Source organism: Schistosoma mansoni, chromosome 3 (genome assembly GCF_000237925.1).
Source record: "Schistosoma mansoni strain Puerto Rico chromosome 3, complete genome".
Lineage (NCBI taxonomy): Eukaryota > Metazoa > Platyhelminthes > Trematoda > Strigeidida > Schistosomatidae > Schistosoma > Schistosoma mansoni.
The window spans coordinates 22,679,131-22,697,628 of NC_031497.1; the positions used below are offsets into that span (position 1 = coordinate 22,679,131).

The 18,498-nt window shown below is 35.2% G+C and overlaps 1 protein-coding gene across 1 annotated transcript; it reads right to left on the bottom strand.

The window, feature by feature from the left end:
• Positions 1 to 683: 683 nt before the first annotated feature.
• On the bottom strand, positions 684 to 16,794 carry Smp_134720 (hypothetical protein; the record flags this gene model as incomplete). Its single annotated transcript, XM_018799680.1, has 6 exons — positions 684 to 749; positions 1,026 to 1,502; positions 2,928 to 3,065; positions 5,919 to 5,989; positions 8,472 to 8,967; positions 16,339 to 16,794. 6 exons carry the CDS (start codon positions 16,792 to 16,794, stop codon positions 684 to 686), a joined length of 1,704 nt encoding a protein of 567 aa, XP_018651445.1.
• Positions 16,795 to 18,498: the final 1,704 nt, after the last annotated feature.

Genomic DNA, 18,498 nt, shown 5'->3' on the forward strand with positions numbered 1-18,498 from the left:
TGGATCAGACCTTTAGGTCATAGTCTCCGGGTGTGGCCCCTTAAGTAAATCACCTGCTTTAGTTTGGGCACCCGGACAGTATCACAGCCCTCACACAAATCAAATGAGATTTGTGTGGCGCATATGTATCTGGTTCCTGTTTGTACCAATATTTATGTGTTTGAATAAATAAATAATAATTTGCATGTGCCATGCTCACTGTAAAATATCTGTTTTGTAGTCGTGGATGTATATTGCTATGATGCCCCTAAATAGGATGAAATGGTTGTCCAGTACTCCTCTGATTCTTCCAATCTTCTTAAGTGCGTACCAACCCTTCACTCAAACTACTGTCAAATTATATGAAATATCCAACCAGAATTTACAGTACACTCATACTTATCTCACCTTTGAATTTGTCTAAATTAAATCACAAACTATTCAGAGGTTATCCTGATGAGGAGTTCAGAACGCAATAAATAACGGTCAGTCTCTTAGTTTCATTTATTCATCAGTTACTAATGTAAACCACTTTTAAAGTCAATGAATAGAGTTAGAATACTTGGTGGATGAGACAATTTATTTCTACTTGTTTTATTAAAAAAAATAATGTTACCTACACTCTAACTTCTGTTTGTTTACAGAGAAAACTTCTGTCGAAGAATCAATCATGAATAACTATGGATAATAAATACAATATTCCTTTAGTATAACAAAGATTGTGAATACTCCATTTCCTCAATATGTATCAAGGGTCTAATTAATACAGCCTGATGTATTCAATGGAAAGGTTCAATGAAGTATTCGATAGTAGATTGTTTAAGAAAAATATGGTTTTCATGTTATAAGTATCATAATAGATAGAGTTTCTTGGCAAGGAAGAGTAGGTGAATATACATCAATAAACTAAGAGACTGAAAAGTGGTAGACTGATGGAACATGAAGACGTTTTGTTGTATGCGGAAAGATTTTTGACTTTCATTAATGATACATAAATATGTTGATTAGCATCTACAGTTACCATTAGTTCGGTTATCATTACTAACATGATTAAAGGTTTGGTCACCCTGAAATTTCGATGGTGGTGGAGACGATGATGAAGTTGTTCTTCGAATAAAACATGGAAGACATCGTGCATCTGTACTTTCTAAAGTCTCTGAGTAAATGAAATTATCAATTGTCGCAAGAATACCACCGAATACTGCCAAACTACCTACAATGTACACCTGTATATGTCTATAAGTTAACTGAGGTACACAGAGTTGTATGCATTGAATGAAGACACCAGTCAAGATTTTGTCAAAAAATGATGCGATCCCATGAACAAATGCTGCTGTGTGTACTTGTTTTACACCGATCAATGTTGTAATCACAACCAATGCCCTAACACTATTGATTGTGTTACCAATGCCTAGAATGGCTGCAGAAACATAGATTGCTAAGAGGTTTTCATCATCTGATTTTAAAAAATAAGCGATTGTACAAAATCCAAGGGTAAATAGTACACCAACGACTGAACCAATCTAAAATTAAAAAAGCATGAACGATTTTTAGCGGAACATGTGCACACTCAGATATAACTTTTATGAATATTTCATGTAATCATGTTATAAGATAGACGAACGTGCTGAGTTCTTCAAAACGCTTATCGGAATTCGTGTATGAACAGTAAAACCATTCCTAGAACATATTGCATCAAGTCAAGTCAATCATTGGCAAGATGAGTAATTGAGCATTTAGAGTATTATGAATTAACGGTCTAGATTTAAAATCCTACTCAGAATACTTGAATGCGATAATGTGTAATGTTTGAGTGGTCAGTCTGAATACTAATGTCTCAGTGTTAATGTTTGTAGCATTGATTGTGTTTGTTACAAGTTCGAAGCCTACAGAAGTCATCGATTTCGTGAAGACATCACATGCATACCGTCCTATTGCTTTCCGTCGACTGTCTCCGACCTTCTCAAACGTCAAAGAATGCAAGCTGAGCCCCAATATGTTTGTGAGTTAGCTTTCTCATAGTCGTGAATTAGAACTCGTTATCTGTATAGTGAACACTCTCTGACTTCGCATGATTCTATTGACAATGTCAGTCAGTGATGAAATCCACCTTCAGAGTATCTTCTTCGTCTCATTATTGATTATTGAGTTTTCGTCTCTCTGTATTCACTTGTCAAGACTAACTGACCAAAATATGTGAAAAAGTGCAGCTCCTTAAAATTAATAAGATACAATGCACTGAATGTATTCAAATTAATCCAAGTGATTAGATTGTATGTTAACTATATGGTGAGTTAACTAGCTTTGATTATGTGTTTCACAAGTTCGTGTCCTGTAGAAGGTACATTAGTAATTCTATTGAGTCACTCATGACTGAACCTGTAATCTTTTTGATTAATCAAGTTGTTTTCTTTGCCTTTATCACATGAGACGTTTGGCCTGTTAAGTTTTATTCGGTTCGATATCGATGTACTATTCAGACTACTTGTTGATACTGACCAATGAAAATGTACATGGAGGCCATCTAAATTGTTTCTCAATGTATTCTGTTTTACATCATGTGAGGCCTCATGTCAGATCTCGTCAACACCATAAAATTCAAGAGTGATGTCCTTATAATTGTGGACTTGAATTGTTTCTTCTCGATCGAAGCCACATAAGGTCTTACAATTACTGTTCATTTCTGCCTGTCTTTTAAGACTCAGATGAAATTGTTTAAATAGAACTTTCAACGGTTTATAGTAGAAACAACCTGTTGCTTTTTCATTACCGATTGTAGATAGACAGATCAAGTTGTATTTGAATAGCAAATAAATCATGAATGAGGTTTAAAACGTAATCAACCAAACTGTTATAAATCAGCGCTCAATAAAATGTGAAATATCTTACAGTAACAAACTTTTAACTTGATTTCAATATTGTTGAAATCGTCAATTACTTCCACTTACATAATTCCCGAGTAATTTATTGATTCTTTGTACACCAACTGATGCAATCAAACAAGAAATTGTAGTAACCAATGGAACAGAAACCATTGAACTTTTATTCATTTTTAATGAATTCAACAAAAATGGACTCATATACATCTAGAAAAATAGCAATTAAAACATAAATATTAATAAATTTCTCATTTTAATCATTACGGGATCTACAATGTTTACAAATAAGGGTCTACAATTTTACACTGCTACTATTCAGAACAGCAATTAATCGCTTCCGTTCGAATCGCTGCATAATAATCTTTAGTCGCATACTTTTAATATATTTGTTATGTGGTTAGCAGTAGAATTCAGAACCTACATTCATCTTGTTTGTTGCTTGTCCGCTGAATGTAACTGAATCCTAGTTTTGTTTTGAATAAAACGAAACCCGAGTCCAGGATCCTTTTACTAACTGCTATTCAACTTCAGTAGTCGATAGCAACTTTCGTGATTTGGCATATTTATCAAATTTGAAGATGAAGGTAAGATGTTCAAGTTTAGATGTGAGCATGAACACTAAAATGCTCCTATATCCGAATGATGAAATCCATATACAGAGAAATTCATATATTGGATTTCGCACTCAGCCACATGCAAAATATACTAAAATTCAAGGCACATGTTTAAAGTTAATATTCGTAAGTTAACATAGATTCCGAATTATGCACATCTTCGTATGTGCTTTCTTGCGGCACTGATATATGATGGTAAGGTAAAGTCATGAGCTATTCCCTAGTGTTCGTAATAACCCATATATATATATATATATATATATATATATATATATATATATATATATATTCACTAAGAATACAATACACAATATGTGAGTCCATATGACCATGACAAAAGAACCCTTTCAATGGAAAATTAGTCACGAGCTATCAGTTATTCATAATACAATATGAACCAGCAGGTATTTGTGTTCCAACAGTGTTATTCCAGAAAACGTTTGATACATTTCATTCGGCTTATGCACTGAAATCTTCCAGAATCATCAACTGAAAATCAAATTCTGTTCTTTTGAAATTTCCTTGAAGCTACACACACCGAAAGTCGAAAGCTTGATTTCCACATCGAAAATGAGAGAATGGTAAATTCCAAACCTCAGTGATGTTCTCGTCAATTTATCAAATCATGCTTGGAACTCCTCTTATCTCAAATACATCACTTCCTTTAAATTTATAATTTGAGTTTTAACAAATTGATCTCAGCATGTGTTATTCCTAATTACAATTAATTTGTGTTCAGTTACCTCATTACTTACCTCACTATACAATCAACTAATTAATTGTCTTAGCTCTATGATCAATAGTCATCATTACTGGTGATCCAGAACTTTCTCTCACATACTATATTTATTCAGTTGAATTAAATCTATTTAAATTGCCACTTCATCGAGATGACACATATCCAAATCTAACCTATTTCACTGTTATAAGTATGTTAACTTTAGTTCTTGAGAGAGTCTGTGACCAGTGGAATTCAATAATGTCGAGTGTGAGAAAATTATCCAATACATGCAATGGATCAGGTTTGCTCTATTTCGTGAAGTGATCGAAGTTGGACATGAACACCGTGTCGTTGAAGAGGTGATGCGATGATCTGAATACGTAATCTCGTCTTCAGACCAAATTTTGTTCGGTTTATTTACTAAGTGATGACTGCTTTTAGAGGAAATATTGAAATACATTGTTAAAATGACCAACCATCATTTATTTAGCATTGGTTTTAGTCTTATATTAGAACCTGTATATTAGTTTAGAGTCTCGGTGAAGAATTATATCATTTATATATCTCACAAATTCACAATAAACCGGTAAAGTTATATGACAGAAATGAATAATAAAAAGAATCTTGAGAAAGAACAGTGAAAGGTTAATGCATTAAATAAACTGGAATGGTATTACAGTACTACAGGTTTGTAATTTTTATCGAAGCATTTCAACTAAACTATTTCGAATGGCATTTGTAATTTTTAATACAATCAGAGGATTTTCAAACTGATATATTTTTCTACATTGTAGCTACTATCGTTATGCCTTATAAAAGGATGTCTTGATTGGACAACTGAGAGGCAATGACATAATATTGCATACATCAGCCTCACGTTTTATGGAACAAGCTAAATGCCGAATACCTTACCCTCATCAAGAACCCGATTTAAGTATCGTCAATGTCGCTTTTCATTTTTAGGCTCGTTTCTTTATCGCATGCTATTTTACATATTATGCCACACTACTCATTATTGTCAAGTAGCCTGAATAATTCGTAATCATTTTAATGACCCATTTGCCACTGGGTGCGATATTTATCTAAACAAACAAATTCTCCGATAAATGTGCTACTTCTAACGATATTTTAGGTCACTCTCTCTACTTGTGATCTGAATTCTGAAATCTAATTTGTTCAGACCTCCTAGAATTGAATTTTAAAATGTAATGTCTGTTCTCGAAGTAGAGCTCTATTTGTTTCGTTGATTCTTTATATTCTTGCTTGATAAAGTCGTGTTTTATTATCTGGTTTACTGAATATGCTGTAGTTATTTTTCGACATCACTTATTGGAAGGATGCGTTTCATTTTGATGTTACTTTTAACATTTGACTAATTAATAGTTCGACGCTTTTCAATTGTTCGATACTTCAATACTTCAAATAAATCTCATCTTCCATCGCGATTTCAATCATAGTCCCTCATTGAGTTATAATCCTCAAACAGACTTCCTAAATATGATCCCATAGAAGAGGTTCTGTATACAAAATTATCTTCACTTGTCATTATTCTGTAAGACACTTTTATTATTTATTGCTTACCACAGAAACAGTTACACTCAGACGCATTATACTGAATGTAGAACAGCTCAACCAAAATCTTGGTAGTGTAAACCAAGCATACCAAGGCAGTGTAGATGAAAGGCTGTAGGTCCGTTTTCGTTTGGATTTGAGTTGTGAAACCACCACAGAATTACCAATAATAAATCCGTTATTGTTGTTTGTGCCATTCACTTCTAAGAATTCATCTGGTGTATCTTGAACAATAGAAAGAAATAAGTGTCAAATTCTGAGTAATTTTAGATTACAAGAAATAATGTACATGAATCTGATTCAATACCTACAACTTGTTTGTGTGGACTGACTTTCATCTACAGATGTCAGACAATGTTATTTGGAATGTTTGTATTTAACAACACTACAAATTCTAAGTTGTGTAAACTCAAAAAACTTGTTGTTTAGAGGATAGAATGAAGAAACATCGCGGTTGAAGCGATTTGTATGTGTCTAATCGAACAGCAACATTCAGTCGACCACAATCATGTGGATAATTCTCCACAAATTTACTGATAATTAAATAAAAGTGAGTGTCTCTATCAACACGATCGACAGTCGGATGATCTCCTACGTTAGAAGAATTCAGTGAATTTCGAAAACTATTTGGTCATCAGTGTTAAAGATAGTTACATTAATAACACACAGAGAAAATCAACTACACCGACTCACTTCTCATATTTTCACACGATTATAATATTGTTAGTTGAATATTGGCAGACTATCTAATTTAACGTTAATTAAGACGAGCAAGTGTGAAGCACAAAGTGAATCAAATAGAGTAAATAAATGTTTAATCACCCTCCATAATGTTTAGATCCGTTTTCTACTTACTGTGGTTCAATTAGTATTATATTACATAGTCGAAACGATCATCTCAGATTGTTTGTGATGTACCGATTTCTAAATCAAAATCCACTCGTAAATTTCAACCAATGTGTGTTCAGCTAATTCATTCAGTTCATTAAACCGATTTGAATGTTGTAAAGTCAACAGTACATGCAAAACTTGATAAAAGTATCCACTTCAATCGGTGTCAAATTACTCTGATACTGAATCACAGTACCAAATATTTCTTGTAATGCTGTAGTCAGTAGACTAAGGAAAGGACTACTGTAAATAAATCAAATTATGTCGGTGAAAAATTTAGCCGAAAATAGAAAATATTCGACACATTAATTTTGTAATGAATAAACCGATTTGTTGTACAGTGAGAATCAAGGGTAAATATTTGTGCAATGGAAGAGATTGTAGACAGAGTATATGTGAGTCTGTTGGATACGAAAGCACCATATTTTATCCTTGATTATTTTCCTGCACTACTTAGTACCAATCTAAACAGGTTTCTTTGGTTCGGGGAATGAATTTGTTCACAAGGTGTGTGAAGGTAACAGACAGGAAGATGCTAGCTTGAAGATGCGATTTGTTGAGACCTGTCAGTTCTAGTGTCCATTTCATTCCTCTATCAACAAACGATAATGATGTTAAAGAAGTATAGACATCCTACTTTTGGATTTGAATCATTCCAAATAGATTCATGTAATATTTTCATAATACAACGAGTGGAATGAACATTGATAGTGAAGACTACACTTGTCCTGTACGATTGGAACGAGGAGAAGTATCAAAGTAATTCTACGTTTGCAGTAACATCAAGATTGACAGAGAACAGGAATTTCACACTATCGTTGGTTATTCATATTCAAGTGCTTCTTTCTTAACAATGAATTCAAGCAAACTAGAGTTCGTGATTAGTACCAATTTCGTTCGGTGATAAACATTTCAGCATGCACTTTGTTTACCAGACTATCTCTACTTTAGAATCTAAGAACGACGTATCACATTCAACAGCAGAATATTTCAACATCTTTCAAGTTCTAATTATCACACTTTCATTTTGATCAAAAGATTTGTGAAAATAGATTAGCTTGGAAGTAGTGCGATACATGAACCGGAATCGACTGGCATCAATTAGAGAAGCATTCAAAGCTAGGAAGGACTGTACAGCTATTTCGTCTTAGTTTGATGCTTCTGGTGACGTTTACGTTTCTCAGGAGTGAAAGGTGAATACCACCACTCAGGAACAACTAGTGAACCACAGATAAGTGAGTTTTGTGCAGTATGACCTGGATGCCTCTGAGTTGTAAATAATCGATGACGAGAAATCCCAAATTTCGATGAAACAACTGTCTGATGATAACCAGCATTTCGGCAATTATCCAACTGAGTTCAGTCCACTACTTAATCTAACGTCAACCTGTACATTCGTCATGACACTAGCCAATGAAACTTGAAAATGATGAGTGACAGAGATTTGCGACCGATTTTAGTTCATTCCTACTACATCGACAAAAATAACAGTCAGGTGGAAAGTAAGTTTTCCAGAGTTCTCATCATCAATGTCTCTTTCAAACTGATCATTCAGTATGCAATAATGAACAACCAATGAACATTTAGCAAGTTAATATTGATCTCGAGTCAAGACTGATCAAATGTTTAGTTTTTATTGATCAATTTGTTTGCGCCGAATTTCTTGTTTGTACAATCAGTACAGAGATCTCTCTAAGAATACTTTCATCGGGATCAGGTCCATTTGTTGAAACACGTGAACACATCAACAAACAATATTCATACATATTCGAGATTTCGGAAATTCTATCTAAATCAACATCATATTTGACTTACTTTCATAGGATTGTATTGTGAAAGATTGGTGTGCTTTCGGTTTACCTTCACGAACACCACAATGGAAGATTATTGTGAATAATACTCCAATCCCAACGACAATCAATGCAACATTTCGAAATATGGGCAAATCTTGAATTGTTATGTTGTATTCTGAATGTACGACTGACTGTTTTCCAACATTTGTCGACTGATTATTTATCGATTCATTGAACAATGTTACTCGTTTCCTTTCAACAATAGTATCAGTTTTTAGTAATGATTTTGTGAACAATTGACTGTTGTTCACATTGTTGTCAGTTTCATTTACTGATTTCAAGAGTAACAAACCGGATTTTTCTGATTCAAAAAACAAATACGTCACAAGCAATGTAGTCATATCACCTATACCACTGAAGAAATATCGTAATGATGCAAGTAATACTCGTTCATCATGTTGATTTGTCAAATCATTGATAATTGATAAGTGAGGAATTTGTACAGCTGCCCAACCAACCTTTAAAACATTGTTGAGTAAACAAAAAAGAAAATCGATTAGTTTGAGTGTTGTTTTAATATAAACTCTCGTCAACACGAAACCAGTGTTCAGCTAATTCATCAGATCCCATAGAACACAAGAACCAGTCAGAACTGAGAATACTGTATCTTGAAGATGACCGCAAGTGGATACACGATTATTTGGAAAATAAGTAGTTTCAGATGAAAGTGGATCCTGGGAGGATGGAGATCAGTGCTGTGAAAACTTCAATCTGATAATTGACATTTTTGCAGGTTTCAACTGACTGACTGACGTTGATAAAACTACCATTTAAACCAGAAGATACTGTAAATATATGTTTTTGTATAGACTTTTATTTGTATATAAGCGTTTTCATGTATTTGGTTGACAGATATTGATCTGAAATCAGTGTTCTAGCTTAAGATGATGAAAAATGATCCATTATTACTATCCTCAAGTGAAATCCTGTGCTTAGTTCAATTCATCTCATTGAAAAGAAGACACTATTTGTACAAATGACTGGTTGACAAAAGTTTAACTTCATTTATGAATTATTCTTGATAGTATTGTAGTTCAACGTCATTTACATGTGGGTCCTTCCTAACAGTATGAAGTGTAATGAAGTTTTTTTTAAAAATGTCTACTCAGCTCTCTTCTAAAACAATCGCTGAAGAAAACATTTCAATCTAAGGTCTAATATGATTTAGCTTAAAGAATAATTGACTTCAATCTGATAGGGAATTGATTTCCTATTTTCTATTATTGGTGATAATATTGATTTCATGTTTTAGCCAACCTAAACTTATTGGCTTGTAGTTTGTAAAATCCACTTATGTCAATATGAAATTGTTTTCTGAACCTTTTCACACCTTAAAGTATTCAGCTTTTAAAATTCTATGTAATACGACTAACTTATTTAGAATTTGCTATTTCAATTTCCTGGGGGCTCTTTTAATTTTCCCATAAATTACACTAACTGACAACATACTAACCATGACTATCATTAAGCGCTGTATTTATGATTACATGAGATAACTGCAAAAAATTGGCATGAAATGTTACATTATTGGTTACCGGCTCAATGGTCTAGAGGTTAAGAATTCGCTCGCGAGACCAAAGGTCCTGGGTTAAGGTCCCGCGAGTGGGATCGTGGATGCGCACTTCTGAGGAGTCCCATACTATGATGAAACAGCCGTCCAGTGCTTCCAGGTCCCATGATAGTCTAGTTTTAATCGACTGACAGATTCAATTATTAAATAAAGTGAATGACTAATAGTTTTAAAGAATAAAATAATTACAATCATTTACTTATCTAAAATAAGGGTCATATTTTAAAAAAGAATAAGAAACACAGTGAATATGTGAAAGGGAAAGAATTTCACTTAATTAGGAATTTTCTATTTCTATTTCATCATTGAGAGAACCAATTCTGATAGTGTAGTAAGAAGACGAAGATTATCAGAACTATGTGATGATATATTAGCGCAATACATTTCGAACAATCTAATCACACATAGTATACTTGTTATGAACATTTATATATAAAAATAAAAGGTCAACTTGACTGGAAATGGGGGGTAAGAGGAGACAAGGATAATAATAATAATAATGTGAAAACAATTTAAAACCTAATCACTCTGGATAATAATCCTACTAATTTCCTCAAAAGATCTTACTTAATGGCTGCAAAACAAAGAAAGTTGATCAATCAGGAAGTTATAAATTAGTACCGACAAATAATTTTGTTCGTTATCTACCCAAATACAAATTAATGAAATGGATCTATTCAAGCTGTTATACACCATAGTACTTAAATACAGAGAACTAATAATGATTAGTTAAAATAACAGATTATAACTTAGATCTTTGTAGGGGCTGGTACTATGTCAAGCCCACATAGGTTATTCTAGCATATGGACAGATCAATTTATTCATCCTTCTCAAACTACATTTTTACCCTGTAACTTAATCGTTTACTAATCCTGACTGTTTTTTATATGATTGTATGCGCGCAAATTATTTATCTTACTTATCTCATGTCTGTAACTTATTTTTGTCTGACTATGAATATTGATTAACGCTTGGTTAAATAGAGTTAGCTGAAACGCTGGCGACACTATAATTTATGGACGACCTTTGAACGAATCTTAAGTGACCTTGAGAAATATTAGTCAATCAGAAGACAGTTAGTATAGAGTAAAATATATTATACAACACCAAAGAATTAGAGTGGGCACACTTCTTTTACATGGTCCAAAAACTTGTCAAGGTTAGAAAGAGGTTCAAAGGTTTTAAAATCGTATTACATAAGGTAGAGGAACTCATCCACGTGGCTCCATAATACTCGATCTCTCGAGCCATGATACGGTCAAAAAACTCTCTCAGCCTTGACTACATAGCTTCAATATTGTTTGTCTGTACTTCGGTTGTGTAAGTTTGTCATTTCTATTACGCATATATCCCTACGATACTCATACCTCTGAACAGCCGAAGCTTCAGTAACATCTGCGAATATTGCAGCCAATAGTACTGGTGCCTTAGTCTCAATCTGGATCGAGTGAGAAAAGTTCTTATTCTAGCAGACTTCTTCCTCTAATATATATTACATCGAAAGATAACATCATCAGCGTAGTCTGCGCAAGGTCTACAAACCATTTGATTACCGCAATTACAAGTAACGGAACTTCTTAGTGGTCCCATCTTATGTAGCGGCTTAATTGTCACGTTTTCTCTAAAATCCTCCGTTAACCGATTGTACATGAGCATCAGGTACTGAAATTGTCGCTTTGACCTTGAAATCCCTTAGGCGCTTCTGATTGGCTCGTCCATAAATTATAGTCTCGCCCAAACGCCTTCTCCGTTGCGCTCTCTTCGCTTCGTCACTCTGAGTGTCTGTCCACATCAAGGAGTGTACAAAATATTACTTACTTACTTACGCCTGTTACTCCCAATGGAGCATAGGCCGCCGACCAGCTTTCTCCAACCCACTCTGTCCTGGGCACTCATTTCTAGTTCTATCCAATCACTGTTCATTCTTCTCATGTCTGTCTCTATTTCTCGGAGTAATGTGTTCTTTGGTCTTCCTCTTCTCCTTTAGCCTTCAAGATTCCATGTGAGGGCTTGTCTTGTGACACAATTAGGTGATTTCCTCAATGTGTGCCCAATCCACTTCCAGCGCTTCTTCCTGATTTCTTCCTCCGCTGGAATCTGGCTTGTTGTCTCGCACAGTAACTTGTTGCTGATAATGTCTGGCCATCGGATCCGAAGTATCTTGCGTAGACAGCTGTTGATAAACACTTGTATCTTCTGGATAATGGCTTTCGTAGTTCTCCACGTCTCCGCCCCATACAGTAGAACTGTCTTGACATTTGTATTGAAAATTCTAACCTTGGTGTTGGTTGACAATTGTTTTGAGTTCCAGATGTTCTTCAGTTGTAGATATGCTACTCTTGCTTTGCCGATCCTCGCCCTCACATCTGCATCTGATCCACCGTGTTCATCAATGATGCTGACCAGGTATGTAAAGGTTTCCACATCCTCCAAAGCTTCTCCGTCAAGTTTAATTTGATTGGTGCATATTGTATTGTATCGGAGAGTCTTGCTTTTCCCTTTGTTTATATTGAGACCTACTGCTGCTGAAGCTACTGCTACACTGGTCGTCTTCTCCTGCATTTATTGTTGCGTTTGTGATAGAAGAGCCAGATCATCCGCGAAGTCTAAATCATCAAGCTACATCCTGCCTGTCCACTGTATCCCGTGATTTCCTCCAGATGTTGACGTCTTCATGATCCAGTCGATCACCAGGAGAAAGGGTGAGAGTAAGCAACCTTGCCTAACACCGGTCTTTACCTCGAATGAGTCAGTGAGTTGTCCTCCGTGGACGATTTGGCAGTTTAGTCCATCATAGGAGTTCCGTATGATATTGACTATCTTCTCAGGCACGCCGTAGTGTCGAAGAAGCTTCCATAGTGTTGTCCTGTCCACGCTATCAAATGCCTTCTCGTAGTCGATGAAGTTGATGTAGAGTGATGAATTCCATTCGATTGATTGTTCCACAATGATACGTAGAGTTGCGATATGGTCTGTACACGATCTATTCTTACGAAATCCAACTTGTTTATCTCGAAGTTGGGCGTCCACGGAATCCTTCATCCTGTTTAACAATACTCTGTTGAAGACTTTTCCTGGTTTTGAGAGAAGTGTGATGCCCCCGCAGTTGTCGCACTTGCTGAGATCGCCTTTCTTTGGTATTTTGATCAGAAGTCCTTCTTTCCAGTCTGTTGGTATATGTTCTTCGTCCCAAATCTTACTGAAGAGGATGTGGAGTATCTTGGCAGTTGCTGCTACATTTGCTTTCAGTGCCTCTGCCGGGATGTTGTCTGGTCCCGCTGTTATGATTTGTCTAATGGCCATGCTGATATCCTCAATTGTTGGTGGGCCAATATCGATTGGGAGATCTGTGGGTGCTGCTTCGATGTTGGGTGGGTTCAGTGGAACTGGTCGATTCAAGAGTTCTTTGAAGTGTTGTACCCACCTGTTTCGTTGTTCTTCAATGTCGGTGATTACTTTGCCTTCCTTGCTTTTCATTGGTCTTTCTGGCATTCGGTAATTTGCAGCAAGTTTCTTTGTTGTATCATACAGTTGTCTCATGTTTCCCTCTCTTTCAGCCTTTTCCGCTGTCATTGCTAAATCTCCCACATATTTACGTTTGTCGGTCCTGATGCTCCTCTTCACTTGCTTGTTGGCCTCTGTGTATTCGGCTTGTGCCTTGGCTTTTTCTGCTCTTGTTCGGCTGATATTGATTGCTGCCTTCTTGTTCCTCCTTGCTTCAATTTTATTTAGTGTACCAACAGTGATCCATTCCTTGTGATGGTGCTTCTTTTCGCCCAGAACCTCCTGACATGTTGAAACAATTGCCTCTTTGATACCTTTCCAGTTGTTCTCTATGGTAGTTCCCTCTCCATTGAGATCATGAGAGGCCTGGAACCTGTTGCTGAGGGCTATGTTGAATTTGTTGAGTTTGTCAACATCTCGAAGAAAGGCCGTATTAAACTTTTGTGATGTTGTCCGCCCCATCGTCCAGTGCTTCTTAAGTTTTAGTTTCATCTTGACGATCAGCAAATGATGATCGGATGCTATATCAGCTCCTCTCCTGGTTCTCACATCCTCCATCGTCCTCCTGAACTTTCTGTTGATGCAGATATGGTCGATTTGATTCTGTGTAGTGTGGTCCGGTGAAATCCAAGTGACCTTGTGTATGTTTTTGTGTGGGAATATGGTGCCACCTATGACCAGTTTATTGAAGGCACATAGGTTTGCAAATCTCTCACCATTTTCGTTCCTTTCTCCCAGTCCATGTTGTCCCATGACGTTTTCGTATCCAGTGTTGTCCTTTCCAACCTTGGCATTGAAATCTCCCATTAGAATGGTCAGGTCCTTTGTTGGGCACTTCTCGAAGATCGACTACAACCTATCGTAGAATTGGTCTTAAGCGTCTTCATCGTAGTCGTTGGTAGGCGCATAGCATTGGATGATGTTCATTGTAATGCCCTCTCTCTTTGTTTTGAAGGAGGCTTTGATGATCCTTGGTCCATGAAATTCTCATCCTATAAGTGCATTTTGTGCTTGTTTGGACAGCATCAATGCAACTCCTTGTGTATGTGGGGCATTTTCTTCTTCATGACCGGAGTATAACAGAAGTTCCCCTGAAGACAGTCGTTGTTGTCCAACCTGCGTCCAATGTGTTTCACCGATTCCAAGCACTTCCAGGTTGTATTTCCTCACTTCTGCAGCAATTTGGAAGACTCTTCCGGTTTCCCACATTGTCCGGACATTCCATGTACCTATAAAAATTGTCGCTCTGGTTGTAAGAAGTTGCATCGGCCTCATGACTTCCAAAGGAACTCGGCTTTCATCATGAGACGTCATAATTATTCCTTCTACTCCCAGGGCAGGGTTTAAATGGTTTGAATATTTTTCCCTGGTTAGCGTTTTTTAGCGAGTTGGTTTTCTACGGGATGGGGTCGCTAACCCCATGACCAACCCTCCTCCTTTACCCGGGCTTGGGACCGCAGTAACCCCCGGAGGAGCTACAGGCGGAGTTGTACAAAATATATGTATTCGAAAATCCATTCTCGTATTTGACTTATTTAATTCCGTTATTCACCAATGCGACTTCAGTCGATGATTATATACGAGGACTGTGGACATGTATATTTCGATAACAATCATTTGTACGACCTACCTGGAGTCAGATATTCGATGACCACTAAACTTACTGTACGTTTATGTTTTAAAGGACGAAGATTATTTGATTAGCCTCTGTAACTAAAATCGAATGTGTCACATCAGTTAGTAAGTTTAACTGCTTATCATGGAAAAACCAGTCAGAATACGTTTTTCGACGCCGTATTGTTGTCTGACAGTTTTGAAGACATTCACAGACACACTTCTACACTCTAGACAGTTGATGTATATGATTGATACACATTCATCAATTGAATGTTACATATCAAACTGAGAAATAAACATGTCATTAACTGACTTACAACAGTTCCCACGTCAATATATTTAGTTTATCTAAAAAATTGTCCATGAATTGACTTCATTTCAATGACTTAATAGTTGCTGATATTTTTTTAAACTGTTGGGGGTGATCCTGAAAATTACTCACAATAGACATGACAAGCTCAGGAAACATTAAGAAGCATTTTATTCAATCAGCGCTTGACCAGAAGTTTTGCGAACATGAAAAGTCATATGTAGAGGTTCTGATCGGCTGATTGCTACTATGTTTAGTAGTATTCTAGAATTTTCAGGAAAACCCAAGGACTTCTCAAATACCATAAAATCCCTATATTTTTGTGCATAGGTGAACCTTTGGAGTGAAGTGCATCTCATATGTTTTGCGCCTTTTCTCTCGTGTTCAAGTCGTTGTGTAGTTCTAGCTTGAAGGTTAAAAGACTGGCTTAGGGTCGGAATATAGCGTTCAACCAGCAAGAATCATCATTAAACATCAATTATATCGGGTAAACTTAGAAAAATATACAGTTTAAAAATTGCAGATCATTTAGTTTTGTGTAATGTAATAATAAAACTATTAACAGGCTATAGAAAGTTTATTTCAGTAGCGATTTCGCTGTCAAACAATTAATGATTGACAATGTGTTCGGTGAAAGATACTTAATTCCCACAAATGTACTGTCGTAATTTTCATTTCAATGTCTACACATGTACATAGATTTAGATCTAACACATTGTACTAAAATATTCACTCCATCGACAAACTTTATTACCTATTATTTTTCAGAGTGATTCTGAGAATTCTACATCACAATCAGAAACATTCATTTATATAATAAGACATACCTGAACACAAATCATAAACATGCCATTGATCAATAACTTCGCCCAAACTGGAAGCCCAACTAAATATTCCGGTTGTCCGAACATCAATGGAAAAGCTATAAGCATCAATAAACATCCACCTAAATGCCATGACTTTCTCTGTCCTAGTCTCAACTGCCGTTTCATTCGATTCAACAACCTCTTATCCTTCTTTACACTTCCATCTTCACACGCTATCAATTGGTGACAAGTTGTTGATTTTTTAGTTGGACTAAGTGGACGATCTGATAAATAACCAATCAATGGTGTGGCTAATCCATTAGCAATCTGACCACACAATAATAATGCCCCAACTTGTGAACTGCTCAAACTGATACAATTTTCATAAAATATGATGTAGAATATACAAATAACTCCTGAAACAAGATCTTTAAGCATTTGACCCGTTCCATAAGCAATTTTACTAATCCATTTCATTTTATTTATCGTTGTAGCTTGAATAAATGATAATGATTGTGACACTTGAATGTCATTCACAATTCACCGGCTTCAACTAAGATTTACAAGTGAGTTAATTAAAAATTGAACACATTTAGTTGTTAAATTGAGTAAAATTTGAATAATTTATGCTGTTTATAAGAATTGATATTAGTACAGTTTAAATAATATTCATTATATATACAATAATTTTGTCCAGTAATTTTAATTGTCTTAATTAATCAATAAGATCTGACTTATTTAAATTGACCAATCAGTGAATAAGGATTTAAATTCTTATTTATTCAATCAACCAATAGAAATAAACCTTTATTTCGATTATTTAAATTAAAATTGAATTTTGATATTTGAATTCATGAATCAATTGAAGCTAGACCATCATGGAAAACGTGAAAGCACTGGACAGACGTTTCGTATTATTATGGGACTCGTCAGCTGAATTACTATAATATCCACAAAACCCACTTCTGATAATAAAATTGAATTGATGATGAAAAATTTTTTATATAATCTATGATGATTGAACATAATAAACAAAAATACCCTTTGTTTCAATCCTTTAATACATTAAAGGATTGTATTAACAGAAGGCTATCAACTTGATTGAGAAATATTGTTTTGAAGGAAATCATCATAATTAATTAGTAGTCTATAATGATTTAGGATGTTTTTGTGACAGAGAATTTTATTCTTTTTTTGATATTGAATGAAATAATCTTTGAATTATATTAGTATGAGATTATGTTTTTGTTGTGATTTTATGTCCGGCTTTTTATTACGTGATTTATTCATCCATCGAAATACGACTTGTCTAATCTTAACACTGTGCCAAACCAATGACGCATCGATCGGTATGAGCAGCCTAGCGTCCTTATTGGTCGCTTGTCCACCTAGCCCTTCCAGTTGAGCCCAGAACATCAATACCAGCTTCCATTTTACAAATCATTTACTTCAAACATACTTGGTTTATATCCCAACCAAAGAGACCTCATCACACCATAAAATAGAAAATAATATTTGTACAAGATCAAGCCAAAATATGGCTGTGTACGTGGGAGACAGTAATCAATAAACTGAGTATAGTTTAGGAACAGTAAATCGTATAATAATAATCTATAGGTCAAAATGAAGATTATGATAAGACGAATATAGATATACATGATCTAGTTACTGAACAGTCATACAATAGGAATATATCTAAATATAATATTAGTCCAATAATACATCTCAGAATTTACACGTAATTTAATCTTCACTAGGATGTAACGGTATTTGTTGGTATTGATTAAAGTCAGTATTAACTTACCAACCAGTTAAAATATGTCGCAATATCGAGTCATCTAGACTAGTAGCCATATTGCAGCTTGGTCGATAGGATTTGATCTGCACTAAGAAGGACTTCACATACATCATTTGCTCATACTGAAATACTGTAAAACCTCTTTGACATCAGTTTCACGTACCCTCAATATATTCAGTAAATTAGATTTCAAAATATTCATTTTGATCTTATCGTTTAACTCGTGATATGATGTAAATTTAGTCAATATGTGATAACTAGAAATGTCAACACTGTGAATGTAGTGTATTATGAAATTTGTATGTTTTGCATCCATTGTTGACGATTGTTTTTAATGAAACAGACGGCTGCTACATCCTGTCACTATTTATCGATAATGGTGC